The following is a 25,730-nucleotide window of genomic DNA, read 5'->3' as shown; positions in this document are numbered from 1 at the left end:
CCATCACCATGTCCACTGGCAAGGAATCGCCGTTTGGTTATTCTGTGAGATCAGAAATACTGTCCTTTTGTCCGTGCCGAATCTGTTCCTGTGTCGGCTGCATTGAGTGTGAAGGGGAGAGCCCCAACAGACCTCCTCTGGTGGCTTCCTGCAGGTACCTCCTATTCATGAAGCTGGCTGCCCTGCAGCTCATGCAGCAGAAGGCCAACAAGCAGGAGAGCAGCAGCCCCTTGCTGGAAAACGGCAGCAGCCCCCCGCCCCCCTTTCCAGAGAACTGGATGGAAGAGGGCAAGAAGCCTCCATTGGAAGGGGGCGAGGCGGAGGAGAAGGTGGCTGGGCTGGACCAGGTGAAGGAGCTCACAGAGACCATCGCCTCCGATGAGGGAACAGGTAGGTTCAGCCTCAGAAGCCCGTCGGGTCCCTGATATATGTGCCTCCCAGAAGGCTAGTTGCTCTTTCTTGAGAGGAGCCTCGCTGTAGCATTCCTACCCATGGTGGTGTGTCTGGGATAGATTACTGTTTAGTTCTGTACATGGGACTGTCATTGGAGGCTGTCCAAAATCAATGGACTGCACCAGTCCTGGGCGGGGGGAGGCCAACCCCAGTGGTCCAAGCACAGTTTTGCCACCAAAGTGGACTTTCAATGACCCCGTGAGGTTTTCAGGGGCAGAGGAGCTCAGAGGGGGGTTGCATCGTGACCCTGGCGTTCCTTGTCATCCAAATCCTCACCAGGGCTGGCCCTGCTCAGCTTCCAAAACCAGGCTAGTCTGCCTGGTTTTGGAAGGTCAGACTGCCTTGTGGCCCACAAACAGGACGGGGGGGGCGGGGGGCTCACTTACCGCAGCGGGGAGGAACCGGCCCCCTTGTGAGCACAGAACCCCTGCCTGGGCTTGGTAGTGCGGAAGTGCAAGAGCTGAGGAGACCGAAACGTAGATCTCCGCTTAAATTAAGTGTGGGTTGGCTTTGTTTTTGGGTTTTCTGCATGTCAGCCTCTGGGGTGGAGTGTATATATGGCAAACAGCTGTCCCTGGGAAGGGCTTTTGGGCAGTTCCTTTCCTGTATGTGACACGCGTCTCTCAAACACAACAGCTCCTTCTGGGTCTGCTGCTTGAACGCTTGCTTATACTTGCTTCTGTTGGTTTTGCCGGGGTGGGACAAGCTTGCCAACAATGTCTGGGAGCCAGTCGTGATTTTGCCTCCTCCCCCCTCTCCCCCCCATTCCTCAGTGGACCCCAAAAGCAGGGAGGTGATCCAAAACGCCTGCAAGGCTGTGGGCTCCATCAGCAGCACGTCTTTCGACATCCGCTTCAATCCCGATGTCTTCTCGCCAGGTAGGCTCCCCTTTGGGTGGGGGGGCGGGAGCAGAAGCGTTCCGTGCTGACCCCAGGCGGCCGGAGAGGGGGCGATGGGGGGGGCCTCTGCTCTCGGCTCGGAGACTGACCCCGGGGTGGGCGGAATGACGGGACTAAGAGGAGCCGAGAGCAAGCCTGTCTCTGCTCAAGGCAGCTGCCTGCTGCTCCAAGAGGGTCCAATCCCGGAGCCTCCCCAGATGCCTGCCGCAACCCAGAGAGGCCCTGGCTGCCTGGGCCTGGGCCTGGGCCGGGGCCTCTGCCTTCCCCTCCGCAGGTCGCTGGGTGCTCCTCTCTCTCTCTCTCTCTCTCTCTCTCTCTCTCTCTCTAGGCGTCCGCTTTCCCGACTCAAGCAAAGACCAGATCCGGGATCAGAAGCAGTTACTGAAGGATGCTGCTGCTTTCCTCGTGTCTTACCAAATTCCAGGCTTGGTGAGCCATTTGTTTTGGGTTTTTTGTGGTGGTGGGGGGGGGGAGCTGCTAAGTGGATGTTCCCTGCTGGGGTGGGAGCTGGGAGATCTCATGCCAAGGGGGGTGGAGACCTGTGCTTCGGAAACAGAACCAGGAGGCTGGTAGGGTCTTCTGGACCTGGTACTGCATTTTGAACTCCGGTTCCCCGTGCTTCTGAAGCATGGCCTCCTTCACTTCGACTCAGCATTCCTGGGCTGCCGTTTGCCCGGCCAGGGCCTGTGCTGCACTCCACAATTTCACACCAACACCCAGAGGTGTTTGACTGACTGACTGACTGACCCAGGAGTGTCCCAAGCTGAGACTTGGGGCAGGGGCTCCCTGGCAGCTGGGTGCTGAAGGGGGCTGAGTGTCCTCTTTGCTGGGCATGGGAAGGGAGTGACCTTGGGCCACGGGGAGAGGGGAAGGATGGCTGCCACTTTCCAGGGGGGGGTCCCCTTGGCCAGGAAAGATGGGGCGGGAGGGATGAAAATAAAGAGCCCCCTTGAGGGAGAGAGAAGCCTGGCTGCAGAGTCCTGGAAGGGCGTGGCGGTTTGTGTGGCCCTGCCCTATTGCTCCCGGGTGCCTGTAAAGCCATCCTCTGCCAGCTGGATGTGACTGAACAATCCCTTGGCACCTCCCGAGACTCTGAGAGCCAGGGCTGCCTAGTAGAGGTTTCTGTCTGTTTTGTGCAGATCAAAGACTGCCTTGACCACACCATGCTGCCGATGGATGGCGCCACCTTGGCCGAAGCCATGCACCAGAGGGGCATCAACATGCGCTACTTGGGCAAAGTGGTCGACTTTGTCACCAAGACCCCCGCCCAGACTCAGCTGGATCACATCTATGTAAGCCTTGTGGTCTCCCTTGCATCGTTGCTTCTTGGGGGGCACACTAAGAAGCACTCTTACCCTTGGGTGGGCTCCCAGATGAGAGTGAGTTTCTCTTCCCTCCCTGGCTCAGTGGCAGAAGGTCCCCGGCTCAATCCTGGCAGCTCCAGCCAAAAGGGCCAGGCGGGCAGTGATGGGCGAGGCCTGCAGAGCCAGGGCCAGGCAGAGGAGGCAGCGCTGACCCGGAGAGAGCTCCGGTCTGACTCTGAGGTCGGCACACTTGGGGCTTCATGTCTACTTACTGACCCATTCTAGGAGACGCATTGTTGCCTGTCCCCAGAAATCTCAGGATCTGACCCAGCCACAACCAACCCTCGGGTACACGAAGCTGCCTTTGTGCCACGTCAGGCCCCTGCTCGGTGAGCTCAGTGCTGCCTTCTTGGCCTAGTGGGAGCTCTCCAGGTCTGGGGCAGGCGTCCTTCCCACATAACCCACCGCGAGACGGTTTGCTGATAGTGGCGAGGAACAAATTCAGATTCATTGCAGTTTGTATTGATGCATTATTTGTATGGGTCAATCGACCGAATAAACATACTGCCAATTTCAATAATAATAATAATAATAACAACAACAACAACAACAACAACAATAATAATATCCTGGCTGCGCTCTCTGGGATTCATCCTGACCCTCCTTATTCTTGCAAAGAACATGCCGGGTCTCTGATGATAGGCCCCCCCCCCAATATTCTACTTATTTTAGACTTCACCCTGCCCCAAGAGGAAGCGTTTCATATGTTCCAAACAGCTGGGTCTGAGGCAGTGAATCTCCCCAATAGCAGCAGCCCCGCTCAGCCTCCCGGGGTGGCTTGAAGAAAACCAGGAGGTTTTGTGGTGTCGTGCGGAGCATTGTTTTGGATGTGCTGGCCTTCTGTGTGCAACGCCAGGAGGCTGGGGATGGCTTCTCTCCTGCACACGCGTCTTCCACAGGTGCGCAGGTGCCTGTTTGCAAGGCAGAGCCTGCAGTGCTTCCCATGACCGATGGCCCTACTGGGTCCTGGTATCTGGATAAATGCTTCCGTCACACAGTCAGCTGTGCAGCCGTCACATGTAACCCGCTTCCTGCGTATTCAGAGGCTACCCAGTGAGAGCTGCAGTTCTGTGCGGTGGGGACGGCCCCTGTCCTGTCGCTCTGGGGAGTAAACTGGGAGGCCTTCCATCAGTTTAAGTGGCTTTGCTGCGGGAGGTAGCTGAATCCCACAGGGGAACTCCCGCAGAAATAAATGCTGCTGTTTTTTTAACTCTTGTGCAATTTTGCTGTCTCTAGAAAAAAATCGTTAGATCTAGATTTCAACTCTCATGCTTTATCTGCTCTATAACTACTGTTTAACTTATATTTTAAACCGCCTGGAATGCCACAGGCTAGAAAGGCAGATAACAAGTGTTTAATATATGTAAGTAAAAGAGATGGCTAGCTAGAGAGCTGTGATAAAAATAGCTGGGATAACTGGTCCTTTTCCTGGAATTGCAACAATAAATCCCTGACTGGTGATCTGTGCAGAAAGGTCTCTAGCTGCGGCATGCGCACCCTGCGCAGGGAATGTTTTCAAACTCTGCAAATGTTGCCAGCCTCTGTTTTGAATGGGTCTCTCTCCCCTGCTTTTGTTTTCTCCTGACAGAAAATAGGAATCACGGAATTGATCACTCGGTCAGCCAAGCACATCTTCAAGACATACCTGCAGGTAACCTGTTGGATTATCCAGCCCTGAGCGCCATCCCCCCCCCCCCCCCCGCTCTTCTCAGCCATTTTCTCATTAGGTGCTTGGCCAGCGCTGCCTAGCAACTGGAAACACAATCTCTTCGAAGCCTCCAGCAGGCCCCGCTCAACTGCATGGCCATTAAAAAGGGAAAGGCTGCATTTTAGGTGTTCCACCTTCTGCAGTGAGGGGTTGGCAGGGACTGAAGGCCGAGGAAGACCGTCTGGGGCTGCACTGCATTCTGCCCCTGAGGAGAGGGGAGGACGCATGGGCGTCTATCCTCCCAGTGTCAGTAATGGCCTTTGAGCCAAACCCGGGGGGCTTGGCATCTCTACTCAGCTGAGGTCCTCACGACCTCTTCAGAAGATCCAAAGAGGCCAGCCGGAAGCTGGTCAGAGGGGCACCCGTCTCCAATATGTATCCCCACCCCAAAGATCAAATCCGGGGTGTAGCCTGTGTGTTGTGTGGGACGAGTAACAAACTGGTAGACACTAAGTCCAAATTGAACGAGGGGCCAGTCATCCCTGCCTGGATGTTGAAATCCCCCACAATTAATTTGTCTAGGGAACTGCAAGGCCCACCCAGCTACTGGCTCCAAGACATTCAGCAGGGCATCTACTGGCACATTAGACGGTTGTACAGCAGACACACGGCCAAACTCCCCACTGCATCCCACAGTGCACCCCAACCCCCCCCCTTCAAATAGCAGAGAACAATAACAATTATTATTTTAAAATAATTTAAATCCAGTTTCAATTAAAGGTTAGCGTCCCTGATCTCCCCACCATCTGGATCATGGATTGACACCCCTGTAGACCTATGTTCCAGGCGGGGCAGAGAACAAATCGTTTCCTGGAATGCATCCAGAAGGTTGCATGGCCTGAGGATGAGCCACAGATGATGGAGCTAATTGGCTGAGGCGCTCTTGGTGGAACCAACGGGCCCGGAGCCGTAGCGATCATGGGCCAGCAGCGCCCCCTGCAGGCTGGAAGAAGGCAGCAATCTGGCTAATAGCCGGCCAGTAGTTGGTGGGCCAGGAGCAGCAGCAGCAGGAGAGCTGAGAGCGGGGGGGGGGAAGACTGGGGCTGATGGCCCAGTCGCTGGCATTCACAGCGGGCCCCGCAGACTGGGTGGGCACAAGGCAACCACAGCAGCTGGAAACCGAGTTATCGTAGCAGCTGGGAGCCGCAGCAAACCTGAGTTAGTGGGCCCAATGGGCCCTAAGCCACAGAATCTGAGGTGAGGGATCCACGGCCATAAGGTGCTGCACAACGAATCAAAGCTCTGTAGAGTTGCTGGCAAAGGGGGCCAGGGCTGCAATGGGCGTAGCTGCCAGGGAGCCCTGAAGACCGGGTTGAGGGGTAGCCTGGCCGTCAGCAGCTGTGGCGGCACGGGATCGAAAGCCATGAAAGCTGGAGGCCAAGCCACTAATGACAGCGGGAACTGGCACCATAATAAGCATGGCAGACCGAAGACTGGAGCTGGTCAGGGAGGCTGTGGGGGTGGGGGGAGCTGGAAACTGAAGGGCCGAGTCTGATATTCATGGCTGGGCAAGACCAGAGGCTGTAGTCCACAGCTAAAAGCCCACTTTCTGTCCTCCCATTTCCTCTTGCTCTGCTTTCTTCCCTTAGCAGTTGGCTGATAATATTGGCTGTTGTTGTTGTTAGGTGTGAAATCCTGTCCGACCCATCGCGACCCCATGGACAATGATCCTCCAGGCCTTCCTGTCCTCTACCACAGTGGTCCCCAACCTGCGGGCCACGGCCCGGCGCCGGGCCGCAAAGGCCATGGCGCCGGGCCGCGGCTCCCTCTCCCCGCCCCCCCCCCCCCCGCAGTAAAAAACTTCCCGGCCGCAAGTTTGCGGCCCGGGAAGCTACTTACTGCGGGAGGGCGGGGAGAGGGAATCAGGGCCGGGCCGCGCCCGTGCAGGCCGCGCCCGCTCGGCCCGATCCGCGGGCGCGGCCCGCGGGCGCGGCCCGATCCGCGGGTGCGGCCCGCGGGCGCAGCCGGGCGCGGCTCGCGGGCGCGGCCCGAAGCATGGGCGTGGCCCGCGCGGGCGCGGTCCCTGCGGGTGTGACCCAATACCCTGCCGGTCCCCAGCCTAATAAAGGTTGGGGACCACTGCTCTACCATTCCTCAAACTCCATTTAAGTTTGCACCTACTGCTTCAGTGACTCCATCCAGCCGCCTCATTCTCTGTTGTCCCCTTCTTCTTTTGCCCTCAATCGCTCCCAGCATTAGGCTCTTCTCCAGGGAGTCCTTCCTTCTCATGAGGTGGCCAAAGTATTTGAGTTTCATCTTCAGGATCTGGCCTTCTAAGGAGCAGTCAGGGTTGATCTCCTCTAGGACTGACCGGTTTGTTCGCCTTGCAGTCCAAGGGACTCGCAAGAGTCTTCTCCAGCACCAGAGTTCAAAAGCCTCAATTCTTTGACGCTCAGCTTTCCTTATGGTCCAACTTTTGCAGCCATACATTGCAACTGGGAAGACCATAGCCTTGACTAGACGCACTTTTGTGGGCATTTGTTGGACTACATCCTGCTTTTTAGGATGCTGTCTAGATTTGCCATAGCTTTCCTCCCCAGGAGTAAGCGTCTTTTAATTTATTTGCTGCAGTCCCCATCTGCAGTGATTTTGGAGCCCAGGAAAATAAAATCTGTCACTATCTCCATTTCTTCCCCATCTATTTGCCAGGAATGGAGAGGGCCAGATGCCATGATCTTTGTTTTCTTGATGTTGAGTTTCAAGACAACTTTTGCACTCTCCTCCTTCACCCGCATCAACAGGCTCTTTAGTTCCTCTTCACTTTCTGCCATTAGAGGGGTATCATCTGCATATCTGAGGTTGTTGATATTTCTCCCTGCAATCTTGATCCCAATTTGTGACTCCTCTAATCCCGCATTTCTCATGATGTGCTCTGCATACAAGTTAAATAAGCAAGGCGACAGTATACAGCCTTGCCGAACTCCTTTCTCAATTTTGAACCAATCAGAGATTCCATGTTCAGTTCTCACTGTTGCTTCTTGACCTGCATATAAGTTTCTCAAGAGACAAATAAGATGCTCTGGTATTCCCATCTCTTTAAGAACTTGCCATAATTTGTTGTGCTCCACACAATCAAAGGCTTTAGCATAGTCAATGAAGCAGAAGTAGACGTTCTTCTGGAACTCCCTAGCTTTCTCCATGATCCAGCGTATGCTGGCAATTTGATCTCTAGTTCCTCTGCCTCTTTGAAGTCCTGCCTGTACTTCTGGAAGTTCTCGGTCCACGTATTGCTGGAGCCTAGCTTGTAGGATTTTGAGCATAATTTTGCTAGCATGAGAAATGAGTGCAATGGTGTGGTAGTTTGAACATTCTTTGGCATTGCCCTTCTTTGGGATAGGAATGTAAACTGACCTTTTCCAATCCTGTTGAGTTTTCCGATAATATTGGCGGTACTTCCCAAATCATTATCTAAAATTTGGCAGTATGTTAGATTCATAGAATCATAGAGTTGGAAGGACCATCCAGTCCATTTAGTCTAACCTCCTGCTCAAGGCACGATCAGCCTAAAGCATCCAGGAGAAGGATCTGTCCAGCCTCTGCTTGAAGACCATCAGTGAGGGGGAGCTCCCCACCTCCTTAGGCAGCCCATTCCACAGCTAAACTGGACACTTGGAGTGGGGTCCTCCAGGCCATCTAGTCCACCCCCTGCTCAGTGCAGGATCAGCCTCAATCATCCAGGAGAAGGATCCATTCAGCCGCTGCTTGAAGACTGCCAGTGAGGGGGAGCTCCCCACCTCCTCAGGCAGCCCTTCCACTGCTGAACTACCCTTGACTGTGAAAATTTTTTCCCCTGATATCTAGCCAATACTGTTCTACGCATAGTTTAAACCCCTGACTGTGGGTTGTCTCCTCTGCTGCCAACAGGAACCACTCCCTGCCCTCCTCCAAGTGACCACCTTTCAGATACTTAAAGACCACAATCGTGTCCCCTCCCAACCTCCTCCAGACTGAACATTCCCATGTCCCTCAGCCTTTCCTCCTAGGGCTTGGTCCCCAGGCTCTGGATCATCCCCCTCACTCTCTTCCGCACCCTCTCAATTTTGTCCACCTCCTTTTTGAAGCGAGGCCTCTAGAACTGCACCCAAGAGTGCAGTTGCAGTCTGAGCAATGTGGTACCCAGCACAGGGACTACGACATCTTGTGATTTGAATGTGAAGTCTCTGTTGATGCGGCCCAAGACTGCATTTGCCTTCTTTACCGCTGCATCACACTGCCTGCTCATAGTTAGCTTACAGTCCACAAGGAGCCCAAGGTCTCGTCCACACACACGGGTATCTCCCCCCCACTCTGCTTGCGTCTCATTTTTGTAGAACTCTGCAAATCCAAATGTAGGACTCTGCACTTCTTCGGAATGGATTGGATCTTGCTCTCATTTGCCCACTTTCCCAGCATGTTTGATCTTGTTGAACTTCCGGGGTGTTCACTACTCCTTCCAATTTTGTGTCATCTGCACATTTAATGAGGAGTCCCTCCACCCCCTCATCCATCCACATCAATGATAAAAATGTTGAAAAGTGTCAGACTCACCAAGTCCTGTCTGCAGTTCTCCAATTTACCCTCCAGAACATTGTGGGGAACCTTGTCAAAAGCCTTACTTAAATCCAGGTAAACAACATCCACTGAGTTTTTATGATCTAGTAAGCCTATCACTCGGTCAAAGAAAGAAACCAGGTCGGTCTAGCTGCAGGACCTGGCTTCCCCAGGTTAACAAATTGTTCAGATGTTTGCTAGTTGCCGTCTTTACAATCTGTTCCATTATCTTCCCTGCGATTGACGTCAGACTCACTGGCCTATAGCTTCCTGTGTTATTTCTCCTCCCTCCTTTGGAGATTGGGATAGCATCCTCCTCCATTCTTCTGGCACCTCTCCAGTTCTCCAGGAGGTTCAAAAGATGACGGGTGACGATTCCGCAAGCCCCACAAAAAGTTCTCTGAGCACTCCTGTGTGCACACTGTCTGGCCCAGGGGATTTGAACACATCCTTTACACAGAGTAGTCAATGTGGCCACCATCTCAACCCAGATAGTAAACACCTCTTTTGTGGCATTGGTTGGTCGCCTTGTTCTAGTCTGCATTTGGCAGCACTTGCCCAGAGCCGGACTTGCTTCCCATCTCCATTGGGTGATCTTGGGCGCTTTGCCTGCTGTCAGCTGAGCCTTCCTCACAAAGTGGTGGTGAGGAGGAATGGGGGAACCGAAGGGTCCTGTGGGCAGCCCAGAGCCCTTCAGAGGGCGGGAAAGATCAAAACGTGAGGGGTCAGACCACATGAACTGACCACAGTTGCCTGCACGGCCTTGGCAATACTGGGAGATTTTGGGGACAGCATTTTCAGACTGCGGCGTTTGGGAATTCCCGTAATAAGTGTTGCAAAGACCACAGAGACATGGTGAAGTTCCTAGAGTGTCAGTATGAAAGCCGCTTTCTTCTGCTCTTGCTTTTCCTGAGGGCGGGGGATGGTGAGGAAGGGTGGGTGGGCAGATGACAGGCCTAAGAACTCTGCAGCAATGACCGAATGGCCCCGTCTGCTTCCTGCAGGGAGTGGAGTTGTCGGGCTTGTCGGCCGCCATCAGTCACTTCCTCAACTGCTTCCTGAGCTCCTTCCCAAACCCAGTGGCCCACCTGCCTACTGACGAGCTCATCTCCAGGAAGAAGAACAAGAGGAGGAAAAACCGGAATCTGAGCAATGCTGACAACACCGCCTGGGCCAGCATGAGCCCCCCGGAGCTGTGGAGGAGCATCTGTGCAGAAGCAAAGGACTACTTTGACTTCAGCCTGGAATGGTGGGTGGGAAGAGCCCAGACCCCCTGCCCGGCCCGGCCCGGCCCTTCCCTGCCCTGCCCTGCCAGGCCCGGCCCTGCCCTGCCCGGCCCAATCCAAGAGCCTGTTTTGCTCCCCAGGGGAAACCCAAGGCAGCTGCGGGAAATCCCCACCCTGGGCTGCTCTTGGCTCTACAGGCTGGTTACTCTTTGAGGGCAGAACGCCTCCCTTTCATCCGCCCCTCCCGCCCAGGTCACTCAGGGGCCCTTCAAGAGCTGTGAGGACTGTGGCAACCCACAGATCATTTCCTGCAGAACGTCTCTCCCCCCACCCCCACTCCCACCCCGCCTACAGGGTTCCTTCATCTTCACTGTTTGTAGTAAAGATACTCCAAGGCGCCCCAAGGGTGAAGAGAAAGGCACAGTTAAGGCGGAGGCACCTTCTCCAGAAGGGCAACTGAGGGGGTCATTTGTGAACCAGACAGCAAGTCTTGCTGCATGCTCTTTCCTCGGACTCAAGCTGATTTGCTTGTTTATTTAATCCGGGTTGTGGGCAGTTCACAACAGTAAGATAAAAAAGTAGATAAAACAATTAAAACAGCATAAAGTGACTAAGATTAACAGTCCCCAACCGGGATTAGCAAAGCCCTCCCCCCTCCCCTGGCCCTCTTCCGCCGGGCCTGCAGGGTTGGCCGTCTGAACCAGCCGTGGAAGGAGAGGAGGGGGCCGCTCCGGGAGGGCCCTGGTCTCCGATCGCAGCTCATTCCGCCAGGTTGGGGGCAGGGCCAGAAAGGCCCTCGTTGAGCTGAATCTCTTTGGCACTTGAAGACCGGAGTGGGGGGCATCTGGGAGAGACGGCCTCTCCGACGCACTGAACCCAGACCATGCAGGGCCGCCTTACAGATCAGCACCGAGACCTAGAGCCTGATCCGGAACTAAATGGGCCACCCGTGTAGCTGTGGGGGGGGGACGGGTGCTCCAGGGGTCCCTGCTAGGACTGGAGCAGGCTCATTTGGCATCAGTTGCAGTTCCCAGGGCAGGGCCAGGGTTAGCCCTTCTGCACAGCAGGTTTCAGCAATCCAGTCTGGAGGGGACCGTGGCTGGGATCAGGGCAGCAAGGCCTTCTGGCGCCAGGCAGGGCACTGGTGAGTTCGCCTGGTGCAGATGGCAAAATGCCAGCTGAGCTGCCTTTGGGATCTGAACCTCCCTGGGGAGGGAGGCATCAGAGATGTCCCCCAAATTCCTGAGGGGGTGCAAAGTTGGCAGTTGCCCTCTGTGAAGGCCGGGGAGGCACACGTCCTCACCTGGCCCCTCCTCCAGGCTCAGGCCCTCCGTCTTCGAGGGGTCAAGCTTCAGACAGCTCCTGGCCATGAATCTGGGGGTGTATCTGGCTGCCTGCCAGGCCTCCCACCCTCGGACCAGCTGTGCGGGAGGGGGGCACAAAGAGCCCCAGGGAGAGGCACTGCGGCAACTCCTGCTCTGTGTCTCTGGCCGGAAGAAGCCTGTCAACAGGAAGGGGCAGAGGCACCGCTGGCAGCATCCGTGCAAAGCCCCAACCCCTGCAGCAGGGGCCCGGGGAGCCCTGCCTCCCAGGCAGGAGAAGGTGGCTGTTAACTGGGCTGCGTGCCAGAGCCGTTCGCACTGCCGGATGCTGGGGAGGAGGAGGCTTGGGGGCCTTGGCCTGGCTGGGTCCTGCTGGGTGCTGGGCTGTGCGGGCCTCGGCCCAGTCGCCGGGAAGGTCTCCCAACTCTTCTTCTTCTTCTTCTCCTCCTCTGTCCTGCCTGCAGTGAGAGTGTCGACCAAGCGGTGGAGGTGTACGGTCTGCAGAAGGTCACCCTCCTTCGCGAGATCGCCCTGAAAACAGGCATCCAGGTGAGGACGAGACACGCCCACCCACCCACAGAGAGTTTGGGTCTCTGGCAGAATGGCTTTCAAGAACTGGACCAAAGCAGCTTATTCTAGTCGGCCTTTAGATGACCCTGCAGTGAAGAGGGTGATGCCAGGTTCCAGGCCCCGCTCTGCCAGGGAAGCCTGCCGGGGGACCTTGGGCCAGCCCCCCCCCCCAACATGCCTACTTTGCAGGGTGATTGTGAGGAGGAAGTGGAGGAGAGGAGGAAGAGGAAGGCCACGTTGGGTCCCCCTTGGGGAGACTGATGGGGTAGGCAGGAAGTAAAGCAAAAATGACCAGTATTGAGTTGCAAAAGAAGAAAGCAGGGCAATTCTGACAGCTTAATACCCACAATCCTCAGGGCATGAATGAGAGTGTGTGTGTGGAAAGCGTCACGGGACCCTGTGCCTTCACCGGGGTGCCCTCCTCAGCTGTTGCCTGCATCCTGTGGCATGATCAGGGTGTGCCAGCCATCTGGACGGGGTCTCTGGATCCAGGGACCAATTTAAGAGCTGAGGGGAAGACCCCCCCCGGATTCCTCACACCCCTCCCCAGAATGTCCTGAGGCCTATGCAGATCTGGCTACAGTGCTGCAGGGGAGGCTAGAACTGATTGATTGATTGATTGATTATCACATTTTTATGCTGCTGCTCCCAGCAAAGCCGGCTTGTGATCAATAAAACATACCATAAAACATTGATCAAACACCCTAAAAACATCAAACCCCGATGACATTAATACCCTAAGAATCCCAAATGGAATATTGCTGACGGTTAAAATACAAATCTCCTCCACAGGGTCTCAATGCCTCGGCCCTCCCGGCCAGGCCCTCTCTGTGGCATGTGACGTAACTCGGGATTCGCTGGCCCAGTGCTCCCGGACACGGTCTAGCCCCTGGCCCAGAGACCCTGGGGAAAGGCGGGGACCTGCTCCCCTCCCAGCCTCACCTAACGCCTGGCGGAAGAGCTCTGCCTTGCAGCCCCATCATGGCCCACAGCTCTGCTGGGAGCTCATTCCACCAGGTAGGGCCCAGGACTGAAAGAGCCCTGGCCCTGGTCGAGGCCAGGGGCACCTCCCGGGGCCCCGGGGTGACCAGCAAATCCATCCCTGCAGGGTGAAGGGCCCCGCAGGGGGCATAATAAGCAGGTAGGTAGGGCCCAAGCCGCTTCTGGCCTTAATGGTCAAGACCAAAGCCTTGAATTGGGTCCAGAAGCAAAGGGGCAACGGGAGGACTTGGGCCCTCCCAGAGGATCCAGCGAGGACCGTGCAGCCACATTTCGTACCAGTTGCAGTTTCCGTGTGGAGTGAGTTAGAGCAGTCCCTTCTGGGTGGGCCCGTTGCATGGACCACAGTGGCCAGGTGTCCCGAGGACAGGTAGGGCGCTAGTAGCTATGCTTGGTGTAGAGGAAAACACACCACCTGGGTTCCCTTAGTGGCCTGAGCCCCCATGGAGAGTGAGGCATCAAAAAATCACCCCCAAATTCCTCTCCCATGGTGCAAATGTCAGTTGCACCCCATCCAGGCAGGTATCCAGGCCCTTCTGCCCAGCCACAGGACCTCCGTCTTGGAGGGGCTGAGCTTCAGGTGACTCTTCCTGATCCAGCCAGCCATCGCTTCCAGACAACAGGCAAATGTGTCTGGGGGGAGATCCGACTGGCCGTCCTTCAGGAGATAGAGCTGGGTGTCATCCACACACTGGATTGCTCCGGACCAGTTGGGCCAGAAGCCACATGCAGAGCTTGAAAAGTGAAGGGGAGAGTATCGCCCCCTGAGGTGCCCCGCAGGGGAGTGCAAAGGGGCCCGACAGCTCCTCCCCCACTGGCACCCTCTGGGACCTGTTCTCCAGAAAGGACGTCGGCCGTTCCAAGGCCGTTCTCCCAATTCCTGTGTCCCCGAGGCGGCGGACCGGCATCTCGAGATCGGCCGAATCAAACGCTGCCGATAGATCTAATAGCAGGAGGATGGCCGAACCGCCCCGGTCCAGTTGGCGCCGGAGATCATCGATCAGAGCGACCGGCGCGTTCTCCACCCCGTGGCCAGGACGGAAGCTACACTGGCATGGGTCGAGGGCCAAAGATTCATCCCAAATGCCCGGAGCTGGTGCGCCGTGGCCCTTTCTACCGCCTTACCCAGAAACACCAGATGCGATACCGGGCGGTAGCTGGCGGGGTCCCGCAAGTTCAGTGGTGGCTTCTTCAGCAGGGGACAAACCACCGCCCCCTTGAGCCTCTCCGGGAATCCTCCCGACAAAAGGGAGAGGTTGGGAATTTCCCTCAGGGCTCACCTTATCTGTCGGCCCTTGGACTTGAGCAGCCAGGACAGGTGGGGCTTAGGGGGCGAGTGGCCGCCCTCGCTGACCCTAGACATGCAGTGCTGGGAACTGGGAGGCTTCAAGATACACTCAGATCGTGTTTGTCGTCCTCTTTGGGGGCGGGAGGAGACGGAAAGGGGGTCTGGTCTTTGGGGAAAAGGATTTTAAATCATGCCTTGCAGGTCCTGCTGAAGGAGTACAGTTTTGATAACCGGCACAAGCCGCCCTTCACCGAGGAGGACATCCTGAACATCTTCCCTGTGGTCAAACACGTCAACCCCAAAGCCTCCGATGCATTCCACTTCTTCCAGAGTGGACAAGCCAAAGTCCAGCAAGGTAGGAATCCAGCATCCAGCCTGGGCTGGGGGGAGATCTGGAGACTCACGGCTGGACGGGGGTGTAGAAGTTCTTGGTGCTCCAGGGAAATGGCCACGATCCTGGGCCAACATGCATAGGTGGGGTGGAGCCTGTCCTCTCCAAAGGAGCCTTTGAATACGAAATGGCAAGAAGATTTCAGCTGGATCAGGCCGAAACAGGTCCTTTGGGGAAAGGCAGCCTGCCTGCCTGTCCCTGGGCCCTCCCCTCTGGCCCTTGCCTTGGGAGGAGAGAGGCTCCTGGGCCTGGTTGTCTTGGCAGTGAGACACGGAGAGCCTGGCTGGGCCAGGCTGGATGGTCGAGCTGGATAGCAAGTTTGCCTCCATGAGCCAGCCTTGAGCACAGAAGCCCCAGCAGGCTGGAGACCATCGTGGGTTGGAGGTGCTCAGCATCTCATGGCCGTTCTGTACAGGGCTTGGATCCGTCATTTTGTTCCTAGCCTCTAGCTTTTACAAAAATCCTTTCCCACCTCTGCTCTCAGGCTGCCATTTTGTGCAGTGCAAAGGGTCACCGATTGGGGGAAATCGTGAAGCTTTTTACAGCTGAATACTGGAGCTTCCTTAACTGTAACAGATGCCACTAGTCTGCAGAAGGGCCTGAGCTGTCCTTGTGAGTCTGGACAGGAGCAAGATGAGTTTCCCTACTCAGTCTTCTGCCCCCTCGTGTTCAGTGTGTGGGCTGCATCCCATGACTGGAGAGGACCGACTGAGTCAGGGCTTCCCACCTGTGCTTTCCCCATGATACGAGTCCGCCTTTCTTCCAAAAGCCCACTTTATGACTCTTGGGGTCAGGTCTGGAATTTTGCAAAGATAAAAGTCCCTCCGGTGGATTATCTTCCTTCTCCTAGGACCGGATCAGGTACAAGGGGGTCTTGAAGCCAACTGCCCCTCCTCTGCTGGTGCACTGCCCCTGAATGTGAAGGCTCCGCTTAGCTCACGTGTCCCTGCAGCCCTGCAGAGCAGGCCTTGGGTGCTTTGAGGTTTTCAGGGAGCAGGGCTCCCCTCCCTCCCTCCCTCCCAGCAGAACTTCAATGTGAGCGATGCCCTGTGAGGACCCGTGCGGCTGGTGTGAAGTGTTAGGCTCTAGGGAGCCTGGGTGCAAATCCTGCGCTGCCAGAACAGTTCATCAGTGCTTGGCCAGCCGCATTCTCTCGGCCGGGAGAGCTGTGGCAGTTAGAGAGCCAAGGGAGGTTCTGCTGTGGTGTCTCGCTGGGAGACCTTGATCTGTTCACACATGCTGAGCTTTGCCTGCCTTGCAGGGCTGTTGTGAGGATGAGCTGCGGAGAATGCGAGGAGACACTTGGGTCCACACTGGAGAGAAAAACGGGGTATAAATGAGTAAAGTGGAGAAAGGAGGTGGAGGAATGCTGCCCTGAGGATGGTTCAGGAAATGCCAGAAGAAATGCCGTCGGGCACGGGCCTTCTCGGTGCTTGGCAAGCTTCAGAAATGGCCGCTGCTTCCCCTTCCCTGCAGGTTTCTTGAAAGAGGGCTGTGAGCTCATCAGCGAAGCCCTAAACCTGTTCAACAACGTGTACGGCGCGATGCACGTGGAGGTCTGTGCCTGCCTGCGGCTCCTGGCGCGCCTGAACTACATCATGGGAGACTACACAGAGGTACGAGACCACGGCCCGTGGCAGGGGTCGCTCCCCACAGCTGGCCCAGGCCCTCTCCTCCCAAGGGCAGCCCTGGAGGGGAGGGCAGTGAGTCACGAAACTCAGCAGCCGCCCCCCTTGGTCCTAAGCCAGGCTCTGTTGCAGCCCAAACCCAGTGGAGATTGGGGGGCGAAGGCCCATGCCCAATGGGAATCCAGGGCCTGGACGCCCGCTGGCAGGAAGAGCAGCTGCCCTTTGGCCCCCTTACGGCCTTTCAGAGGTGGCAGCCCTGGAATCCCCCTCCCCCTCCTAGCCAGGGTGGTCCGCTGAGGTCGGGCTGTCTGGGGCCTTCCGGAAGAGGCCCTTGTTGTGAAAGCTCCTTGACCTGGAGTCGGGCTCCCTTGGGAAGGGCCCAGGAGATGCCTCCTTCCTCAGTCAGTGGTTCTTACAGCTGGAGTTCCAGGTTCTTGAACCTGGAAGAAGATGGCTCCAGGGCCAGACATATCTGGCTGGAGTGCAGGTGGCCTGGCCCAGGAAGGGTGTCGCATGCAGGGTGGGTGCCCCAGTCTCAGCCCCCGGCGTCTCCAGGGCTCCGCCTGCCCGAGAGCCTGGGCAGCTCTTTGCGAGGCATTCCAGTCGGTATTCCCAGTAAGCAGACTTTGTGGAGCAAATCTCTTTGTTAGGAAAAGTGTGGGGCTGTGGCCGTGGGGAGGAGCTGCCCACGCAGCCACGCAGTTGGCCTTGGGGGAAATGGCCCTGCTGGGGGGAGGTCTTGGCTTGGTGGTTTTCAGCGTCCTCTTTGGTCCTTTTCTAGGCCTTAAGTAACCAACAGAAAGCGGTGCTAATGAGCGAGAGGGTCCTGGGCATCGAGCACCCCAACACCATCCAAGAATATGTGAGTGCCAGCGGAGGAGGGGGGCCTCTCCCCCGCCCACGGCCCCGCCTGCTCCCTCGCCCCTCCCCTGCCTCTCTCTTTCTCTCTCTCTCGCTTCCTCCGGATCGGCAGCCAGGCCAGGCTTGCAGAGTTGCTAGGCAACGGCACAGTGCTGGCTGACGTCCGGATGTCTGCTTGATCTCGGCAGGCATCCTCTGCCCTTGGACTTGAAACACAGTCCTCATTGTGCGCTTCAAGTCTTGGGATTTTTCTGCAAACCTAGAGAATTCCTTTAGGTGTGTGGGGGGGAAATCCCTGTATCGGTTCATGGCCCCACGGTGTGAACTTTTCGGGCCCCACACTGGGTCTGTTGTTCAGAGTTGGACTCCTTCAGGCCATCTAGTCCAGCCTCCTGCTTAATGCCTCCAGAGCGGGTGCCTGGGCCCTCTGCTGCCGCCGGTGCAGTCAGATGTCTCAGAATGGAGACCAGAGGTGGTCTGTGCTTAGAGCAGTCGTTGTGGTCGTTCAGGGGTTAACCGTGGGCTGCCATCCCAAAAGCACCACCTGCCCTCCAAGCCCAGCGAGATCAGCCTTCACAAGCGTGTCCTTGGCCCCTTCCTCGGTCCACAGAGAGGCCTCCTGTTCCCACCAAGCCAGTTCGGCTCCGGCTCCTCATGCTGCAGAACCAGCCGAGGGCTGCAAGCAAAAACAAGGTTTCATTTCTAAGAAGTTCCATGGGCTGCTTACGTTTATGTGAACCGCCCTGAGCCTTAGGGGAGGGTGGCGTACAAATATAATAAATAAATAAATAAAATCAGGTAGCAAGGAAGAGGATTGGCTAACACCATGGTTCCTGACCGGCTAGATTTCAATGTACAGGGACTCTGTATGGAGGAGCCTACAAATGGTATCTCCTGACCAGCAGTCCTCAGGAGTCCAAGCAATTGTTTGCAGCCTCCTTCTTCTGCCTGTGAACCCCCCCCACACACACACGTTCACACACTTACACAAAGGCTAACGTGGAAGCCTTTGTCCTTCGGTGGGGGAGTGGGGGTGTCCTCCATGACCTTTTGTCTGTTCCAGATGCACCTTGCCCTGTACTGCTTCGCAAACAGCCAGCTCTCCACAGCGCTCAACCTCCTGTATCGCGCCCGCTACCTCATGCTCCTGGTGTTCGGAGAAGATCACCCAGAAATGGCCCTCTTGGATGTGAGTAGCCCTGCCAAGGAATGAAGCTGGAGATTGCCACGGAGCAAGACCTCCTCCCGACCGTCCACCTCTCCTTGAGAGTGGCAAAGGCTCCTCCGAGGAAGCGGTGGCCCCTTGGCCTGTCCCCTGCAGCCCGGTCTCCCCAGGCCCTGTAGGACCGCCCATTCCAACGCCAGCCTAGGCAGAGTAATTCCAGACGTTGGAGCTGAGTGCATCGTGTGGTGTCCTTTGCTCCTGAGATCCTGAAGATCTGCAAACTGGGACAAATCTTAGGTTTCTCTTCCAGGAAGAATTGCCTCTGATTATGGCAGAGCTTTGAGGAGTCTTTGTTTTGGGATGGGGCACCTGGCTGGGGCGGGGCTTCTTCTTCCCCCCTGACTGACCCACGCTGTGTCCGTCTGTCTAGAACAACATCGGACTGGTCCTCCACGGGGTGATGGAGTATGACCTCTCGCTTCGGTTTCTGGAGAACGCGCTGCTGATCAACTCCAAGTACCATGGTGCCAAGTCCCTGAAAGTGGCCCTCAGGTGAGAGAGCCCCTGGGGGGGGATGATGCCCAGGGGCTTTCTCCCCACTGAAGCCCCCCTGAACGACAAGGCTCCTTCCCCATGGCTGGTTGGTGGTGTGGGGGAAGTAGAAAGCTCGCCTGCTGGGGGGCTGCCTCTCCTTCCAGCTCCCTCTCCTCTCTATGCATCATGGAGTCTCCTCTTAGGAGAGCAGCAAAGGCTGGAGGCAGACACATTGTGGCATCAGTCTTCACGCCCAGCATCTTCTACTTCAGTGGGGGAAGTCATCCACAGATAGTTAGGACACACCTCTGCTTGCTCAGGTAGGGCTATTCATGTTCAAATTATTTTGAGTGGCTTTAATGGGTGACCATGAGCTGGCCTTGATGTTTCAAATAGCCCTCCACAAATCTACTATTTAACTGCAAATGGAGTGAAGGAAAAACTCCGGAGCTGCGCCCACTCACAGATCCAGCACAACAGCCCTGAGGACTGCAAAGAGGGACTTCAAGTTGTCAGCTGAGAGCCTGACTTCCAGGCTGGGGACTCAGAAGGTGGCAGATGCAGGAGTGATCAGCAGCCTCTGCAGAGTGAGCCAGGGTCTTGGGGATGGGTTGCTCTGCCCACAGCCAGGAGTGGAAGGTGGAAGACACAGAGAGCCACGAGAGTCACAAGGGGCCCCAACACCCTCAAAAGGCCCCAGTATCAATTTCTCTTCTCTGCTGCCCAGGAATTCATTCCAGAGCCAGTCTCAGTGCAACACCACAAGAAGCTCTCTCTCTGGTACAAGCGATCCAGCATTTCTGTAAAACTGGGGCCGTGGGAGAGGCCCAGCACTTTCCCTTGATGTGGTGCCAAAGAAGTCTCAGGACGGGAGCCCAGTCTTAAATTAGAAGGCCCTGAACGGGTGAGTCAAGCAAGCAAAAGAAGTTCAGAATGGAATTCCTTTGACAAATTTGAGTGCCCTACAACGTGGAATGTTCTGACCTCACTGAACCTTACAGAGGTGTACTTGCACGGTCCACCTGACATCACACAAGTACTTACACTTTACGTTCCCAGCATATGACTACTCTTTGGACTGTCCTCTGCCCCAAGGGTTTCCACCAAGGTCAAGGGGCCTTCATGGCCCACTGAGGCAGGAGGAGGTGCACATCTCCGGTATAGCTCCCATGTTCTGGGCTCTGGATTTCCCGACTGCAGAGAGGTCCACAGCACACCCCGTCAACTGTTTGGAATGCCACAGCCTCCGGGTGACCTTCTCCAATAGCTACCTGATGCTGATAATGGACCTGATCCGACACGATGCAAGCCATCGTCTTTCTGCCTCTCGACAAGCAACTTATCCCCTGCAGTGCAGCTACCCCCCGGCCCCTGGCAGCCATTCAGGCTTGCAGATCTCCACAGCAGACATGATTCCATTGGATCACTTTCACGCCAGGCCTTTGTAATGGGCTCTCTTGCCTTACCTGCAGAGCGGTCGTATTCTAATACATACCAACACATGTCTACGAAGGCCCGTGTCAATCAACAGGGCAGAACAAGATCATTTTATTATTATACTATTTATTTGTTTTATAGCCCGCCACTCCCAGCCAAGCTGGCCCATGGCAGGTTACGCATAGAAAAACCCCACTAAATAATCTACCCCACCCTGGTGCTGAGAAATAACCTCCTTCTCCCCACCCCACAACTTCCCACCCCACCCCTCCATTCTCAGGGACAGAAAGTCACAGAGAGTAACTGGGGAGTAGCAGCTGTTCTAGCTAATCGGGGGGGGGGGGGCTAGATCTACTTGTCCTGGCCTCGCCCCAAGACCTGGCAGAAGAGCTCCCACTTGCAGGCCCTGTGAAACTGCGGTAGCTCCAGCAGGGCCCTCCACTCATTCCAACAGATCGAGGCAAGGCATACCTCTTTTCGGCCAGGGATCACCAAATTTCCACCCTTAGAGCAAAGAGCCCTGTGGGGGGCATAGGAGGGTAGGCGGTCCCACAAATATGTGAGATCCAGACCGTGGCTGGCTTTAAAGATCAACCCCAGAACCTTGAACCTGATCTGGGCTGCCCCTGGCCGCCAATGCAGCTGCCTCAGTACTGGCTGGACATGGGCCCTCCGTGGTGTGAGGACCCCCGCAGGCGCATTTTTTATTGGCTGCAATTTCTGGGTCAAGGCAAAGGGGAGGCCAGTGTAGCGCAAGTTACAGAAGTCAATCCTGGAGGTGACGGTGACATGGATCATGGTGGCCCAGTGTTCCGAGGTCAGATAGGGCGCCATGTCATAGTCGTTCAAGGCAATGAAGTTGCTGCTGTGGGTGAAGTCACACCTTGTGGACCTCAAAGCAGAACACCTCATTCACCAGCATAGAGATGGATTGGCTGGGTAGGCAGAACCTGAACTTGAGGAATGGAATCGCAATCAGGACGTTTTGCGCCAACTGGCGTCCTGCCAACTGGCCATCCATATTGGATCAGATGACATCAGTGGACCATCACAGATCCGAGTGTCCCATCAAGATTCCACGATCCACTAGTGGTGGGAGAAGACACCATGATCCATCACTAGCCTCGAGATCTTGCCTTTTCCCTGAATCCACAGACAGCAGCTGAAAAGACACTATTTTGATGTCAAAAGGCTATGTCTTATTATGCAGACAGCACTAAAGATTTCAGGAGGGCTCACTCTTTCTTTGCTTGTTACTGCGGCTCGCATAAAGTGAAGACACAGCCGGTGCCCTGGGTGTGCTCGATCCCCTTCTAACCTCCGTCCCATCCCCAGGAATGTGAGGGTGGAGGCTAGGGGAGGAAAGGGTCCGACAGTGGTCTTGTGCAACGCAAGGTCGATTAAGAACAAGGCCACGACTCTGCGGAATCGAAGGCTGACCTTGCTTGCCTGACGGAGACTTGGCTGAGAGATGGAGAGGAGGGGGCCTTGAGAGAACTGGCCCCAGCAGGTTATTCCGTCCTCCACCAATCCCGGACCCACAAGGGGGGGGGTGGCAATTCTGGTCCGGGAGACTCTCTCCTACAGGGCTCTCCCGGTGCCGGAAATTAGTGGAGTGGAGTGTGTCGGTATTGAGTTGGGCTCGGTCGAGAGCTTGGCTGTCTGGCTGGTATATCGTCCGCCCAACGCTCCGCCGGATGCCCTGCCGAGCCTGCTGGATGCGGCGGCCGCCTGGGCATTGCAGTTTCCCAGGCTTCTGATCCTGGGTGACTTCAACGTCCACGCGGACGCGCCCTCTCCAGGACTTGGCAGGGACCTGGTGTCATCCATGGCGGCACTGGGGCTCTCGCAATTTGTTGCTGGGCCCACCCATCATGCCGGCCACACGCTCGACTTGATTTTTGGCTCCGGGATAGAGGTGGATCTGGATACAGCTTTGGCTGTGCCGTGGTCAGACCACTATGCCCTGCGGGCCCGGCTCGAGATGCCACCCCCTCCCCAGTTGGGCGGTGGGCATATTTTTGCCCGCCCACGGAGACTCATGGATCCGCTCGGTTTCCAGAATGCTCTGCAGGACCCGATGCCTCCTGGCGACTCACTAGCGGCCGTGGTGGAGGACTGGCAGTCCCGCCTGACGGTCGCCATAGATGAAATCACCCGTAAACGTCCTCTCTGCCCCCGATTCTAATGGGCCCCCTGGTATACCGGGGGACTCTGGGAGAAGAAAAGGGAAGTGAGACGACTGGAGCGAGTGTGGCGGTGTCGTGGTTCGGTCCTTGGTGGCTTGGGAACCGGACCGAACCCCGCCATCAGAGGCGCCCGCGATCACGGAGGTAGGGCATGGTGATCATAGGCAAGCCGGCAGCTGGGCGCCCCACCCGATCGTTGAGGTGGCAATGGCCGCTAAAGAACCTCAATGTCCCCCTCCACCTTTTGACAAGGGCCCGGAGATGGCCCTTTGTTCCAGGAAAATGGGCCATCAGGAACCCCGGAAAACCTCGCATATGTGCATGAGTCATGATTGTATCAGCATGTTCCCTCCGCAAGTACTGGGTGGGGCAATACAGCCTAAGGAGGTGGGTTTTGTATAAAAGGGAGCTTCCACCTGGAGTTCGGTGGAAGCTCTTACTCCATACCAGCGGACTCCACGTTGCTGAAATAAAGCTTGTTCCTGTTGTATCGTTCACCAGGCCTGGCGTGACGTTTTCTTCAAAAGGGGCACCCTGTTTTTTCAGTTAGCAAGCGGGTCCCCGACATCGTAAGAGCTTCCCACCGAACTCCAGGGTCGGCATCGCATCCGAGCGCTTATCGGGACGGATCCAGAGATGGCGTTTTCAAGCAACGGGGCGGTCTCGACCCCCACGAACCCCGGGAACATGAGTTTAATGTCCCCGGGAGATTTCCTCCGAAAATCGGGGGGCCAGGAGCAGCTGTCCGGGACCCCGAGACCCTCGGCAGCGGCGGCCAAGGGAAGGCGCCGGGCCATGGGGTTCCCAAGCACGGCGGGGAGCGCGCCGAGGTCTGGGGGGTTGGCCCCAACCTGGGACACCCAGCTGAGGCAGGCGCTTCGCCCGGTAGGACCTGAGGAATCCCTAGAGGACCTGCGGCGGGCCATGGCGGACTTGGCCAGGCGCTTGCAGGCAGCTGAAGCCCGTGAGCAAGCTCGGGCCGGGCCCGGAGGGACTGGTAATACAACGGCGGAGGGGATCGCGTCGAGTGAGGACGTCTCCAGCGACGAGGACGAGCCCGGCACTGGTGAGCGGGCCCCGGACCCCGACCCGGAGCAGTTTTCAGTCCCGAGTAGGCGAGACGGCCAGCGGAGAGGCGAGACAGCAGAGGATCTCGGGGGAGCGGGGGAGCCGACGGGGCGGCGAGAGCCGGACCAACGCAGGAGCGACGTGCAAGGCAGGGAGCGGCACGGCGTCGTTGGGCAAGTTGGTAGCCGGTGGAGCGGAGCAGGACGAGACGGCGGACGCCGAGAATCCCGGATCCGGAGGGGGTCGGACTACTCTCCAAAACGTTCCCCCCCAGAGCTTAAGGCGCGTTTCGACGGGACGCCGGACGACCTCCCGCAGTTCCTCCTCCACGCGCTGACGCATGCCCGGAGGTATGGAGACCGGTATGAGGACTCCGAGGACTTGGTCTGGGGGGTGGCCTCGTGTCTCCAGGGCAAGGCGGGTCAGTGGTACCTAGGGTTGGCCGAGCGCGGCGACCCGGCAACTCGGGACCTGCAGGACTTCGTGGTCGCGCTCCGCCGACGATTCCAGGACCCCCAGGCTGAGGACAAGGCAAAGAGTCGGATCAAGGGACTTCGACAGGGTACTAGGGGGGTTATGGACTATATAGACATTTTCCGGAGGGAAGCAGGCAAGGTGTTCTCCTGGAACGAGGAGACCCAAATCGAGTACTTCCGGGAGGGCCTTAACCCGAAGCTCAGGGAATGGGCCGTGATCAAGGGGACGGAAGAAGATCTGTCTACACTGGAGGGGTGGTGTTTTGTGGTCGCCAAGCTGGAAGCCAGCCTGGGTTGGGCCGCCGCACCCCCCCGGGAGGCCAAAGGCGGGTCAGCCGAGGCGCCGAGACCGGGCCCCGACAACTCTCGCCCCAAACGACCCCCGAACCCCGAGCGGGAAAGGAGACGCCGGGAAGGTCTGTGCCTGAAATGCGGGGGGTCAGGACATTTCGCAGCAGCGTGCCAACGGCAAGGGGGGGAGGACCGCGGGCTCTCCCAGGGGGGAGGTGCGACACACCCCCAGCAGGCACGCCGGGCGGAGGACCTCCGCAACGAACCGGGAAGCGCCCAGGCGACGGGAAACGGCCAGGACCTGCTGTAGACGGCGCCGGGCAGCAGGTCCCGCGGTGCGAGGGAAAACCCCTACAGCATGAGGCGCGACCTCCGAACGTGGTAATTTTAGAGCTCCGGAACCCGGAGAACGGACTAAGTTGGGTGGGGGAGGCTCTTTTGGACTCTGGATGCGACCACAGCATGGTCCACCCCCAGATAGCCCGGGCTTTGGGGCTACCGAAGCGCATTCGGAAGGTTCCCCTGGTTTTCGTCCAGATGGACGGCAGCCCGATTCAGGGGGGACCTTTCGGGGAGGAGGTGGGTCCTATCGCCATCCACATAGGGGACCACCAAGAGCTGCGGTGGCTGATCCAGGTCCCCGTAGCGGGATATCGGGCGGTGTTGGGCCTGGATTGGCTGAAAGAACACAACCCCGTGGTGGACTGGCGGGCGGGGACCCTGAAGTTCGACTTGACGGTGGGTGCACGGCATCGGGTCCCCCACGAGAATTCCAGCCACAAGAGGACGGCGGCGCGTCCCAGGGGAGCGGCGGCGGCGCAGCAGGAGATACCAGAGCCCGAGGTCCCGCCAGAGTACCGAGACCTCGCAGCCGTTTTCAGCGAGCGGGAAGCGGACGAGCTACCCCCACACCGCCGCACGGACTGCGCTATCAACATCCCAGAGGGGGCGGTACTACCCAAAGGGCGCATCTACAAGATGAGTGAGGGTGAGCTCAAGGACCTCCGGGAGTTTTTGGGTAAAAATCTGGCCCGAGGTTTCATCCGGCCCGCTTCCAGTCCCATGGGAGCTCCAGTCTTGTTCGTCCGGAAAAAGGATGGGTCCCGACGGCTGTGCCAGGACTACCGGGGCCTCAACGCCATCGCAGCGGGGAACGCTTACCCCCTCCCGCTGATCCCGGATTTGCTGGCCCGGCTGGGCAAAGGGACTCTGTTCACTAAGCTGGACCTAAGGGAGGCGTACTACCGGGTACGCATCCGGGAGGGGGATGAGTGGAAAACAGCGTTTAACTGTCAATTGGGACAATTCGAATTCAAAGTGATGCCGTTCGG

At 57.1% G+C, this 25,730-nt stretch overlaps 1 protein-coding gene across 2 annotated transcripts in view; it reads left to right on the top strand.

Annotated features, from left to right (window-relative positions):
* The window catches only part of CLUH (CLUH binding protein of NUMT mRNA), an 87,278-nt gene that overhangs the window by 49,348 nt on the left and 12,200 nt on the right, over positions 1 to 25,730 (top strand). For both annotated transcript variants that reach the window (XM_077312314.1, XM_077312315.1), the window contains exons 11-22: positions 155 to 390; positions 1,227 to 1,331; positions 1,681 to 1,781; positions 2,492 to 2,644; positions 4,305 to 4,367; positions 9,959 to 10,203; positions 11,967 to 12,051; positions 14,561 to 14,714; positions 16,227 to 16,366; positions 17,160 to 17,240; positions 18,303 to 18,428; positions 18,835 to 18,956. In XM_077312314.1, the coding sequence (XP_077168429.1) occupies positions 155 to 390; positions 1,227 to 1,331; positions 1,681 to 1,781; positions 2,492 to 2,644; positions 4,305 to 4,367; positions 9,959 to 10,203; positions 11,967 to 12,051; positions 14,561 to 14,714; positions 16,227 to 16,366; positions 17,160 to 17,240; positions 18,303 to 18,428; positions 18,835 to 18,956 (1,611 nt within the window). The remainder of the gene's footprint in view (positions 1 to 154; positions 391 to 1,226; positions 1,332 to 1,680; positions 1,782 to 2,491; positions 2,645 to 4,304; positions 4,368 to 9,958; positions 10,204 to 11,966; positions 12,052 to 14,560; positions 14,715 to 16,226; positions 16,367 to 17,159; positions 17,241 to 18,302; positions 18,429 to 18,834; positions 18,957 to 25,730) is intronic.

Source organism: Paroedura picta, chromosome 15 (assembly GCF_049243985.1).
Source record: "Paroedura picta isolate Pp20150507F chromosome 15, Ppicta_v3.0, whole genome shotgun sequence".
Lineage (NCBI taxonomy): Eukaryota > Metazoa > Chordata > Lepidosauria > Squamata > Gekkonidae > Paroedura > Paroedura picta.
The sequence above is the reverse complement of the archived record's forward strand: the minus strand, read 5'-3'. Positions and strand labels throughout refer to the sequence as shown.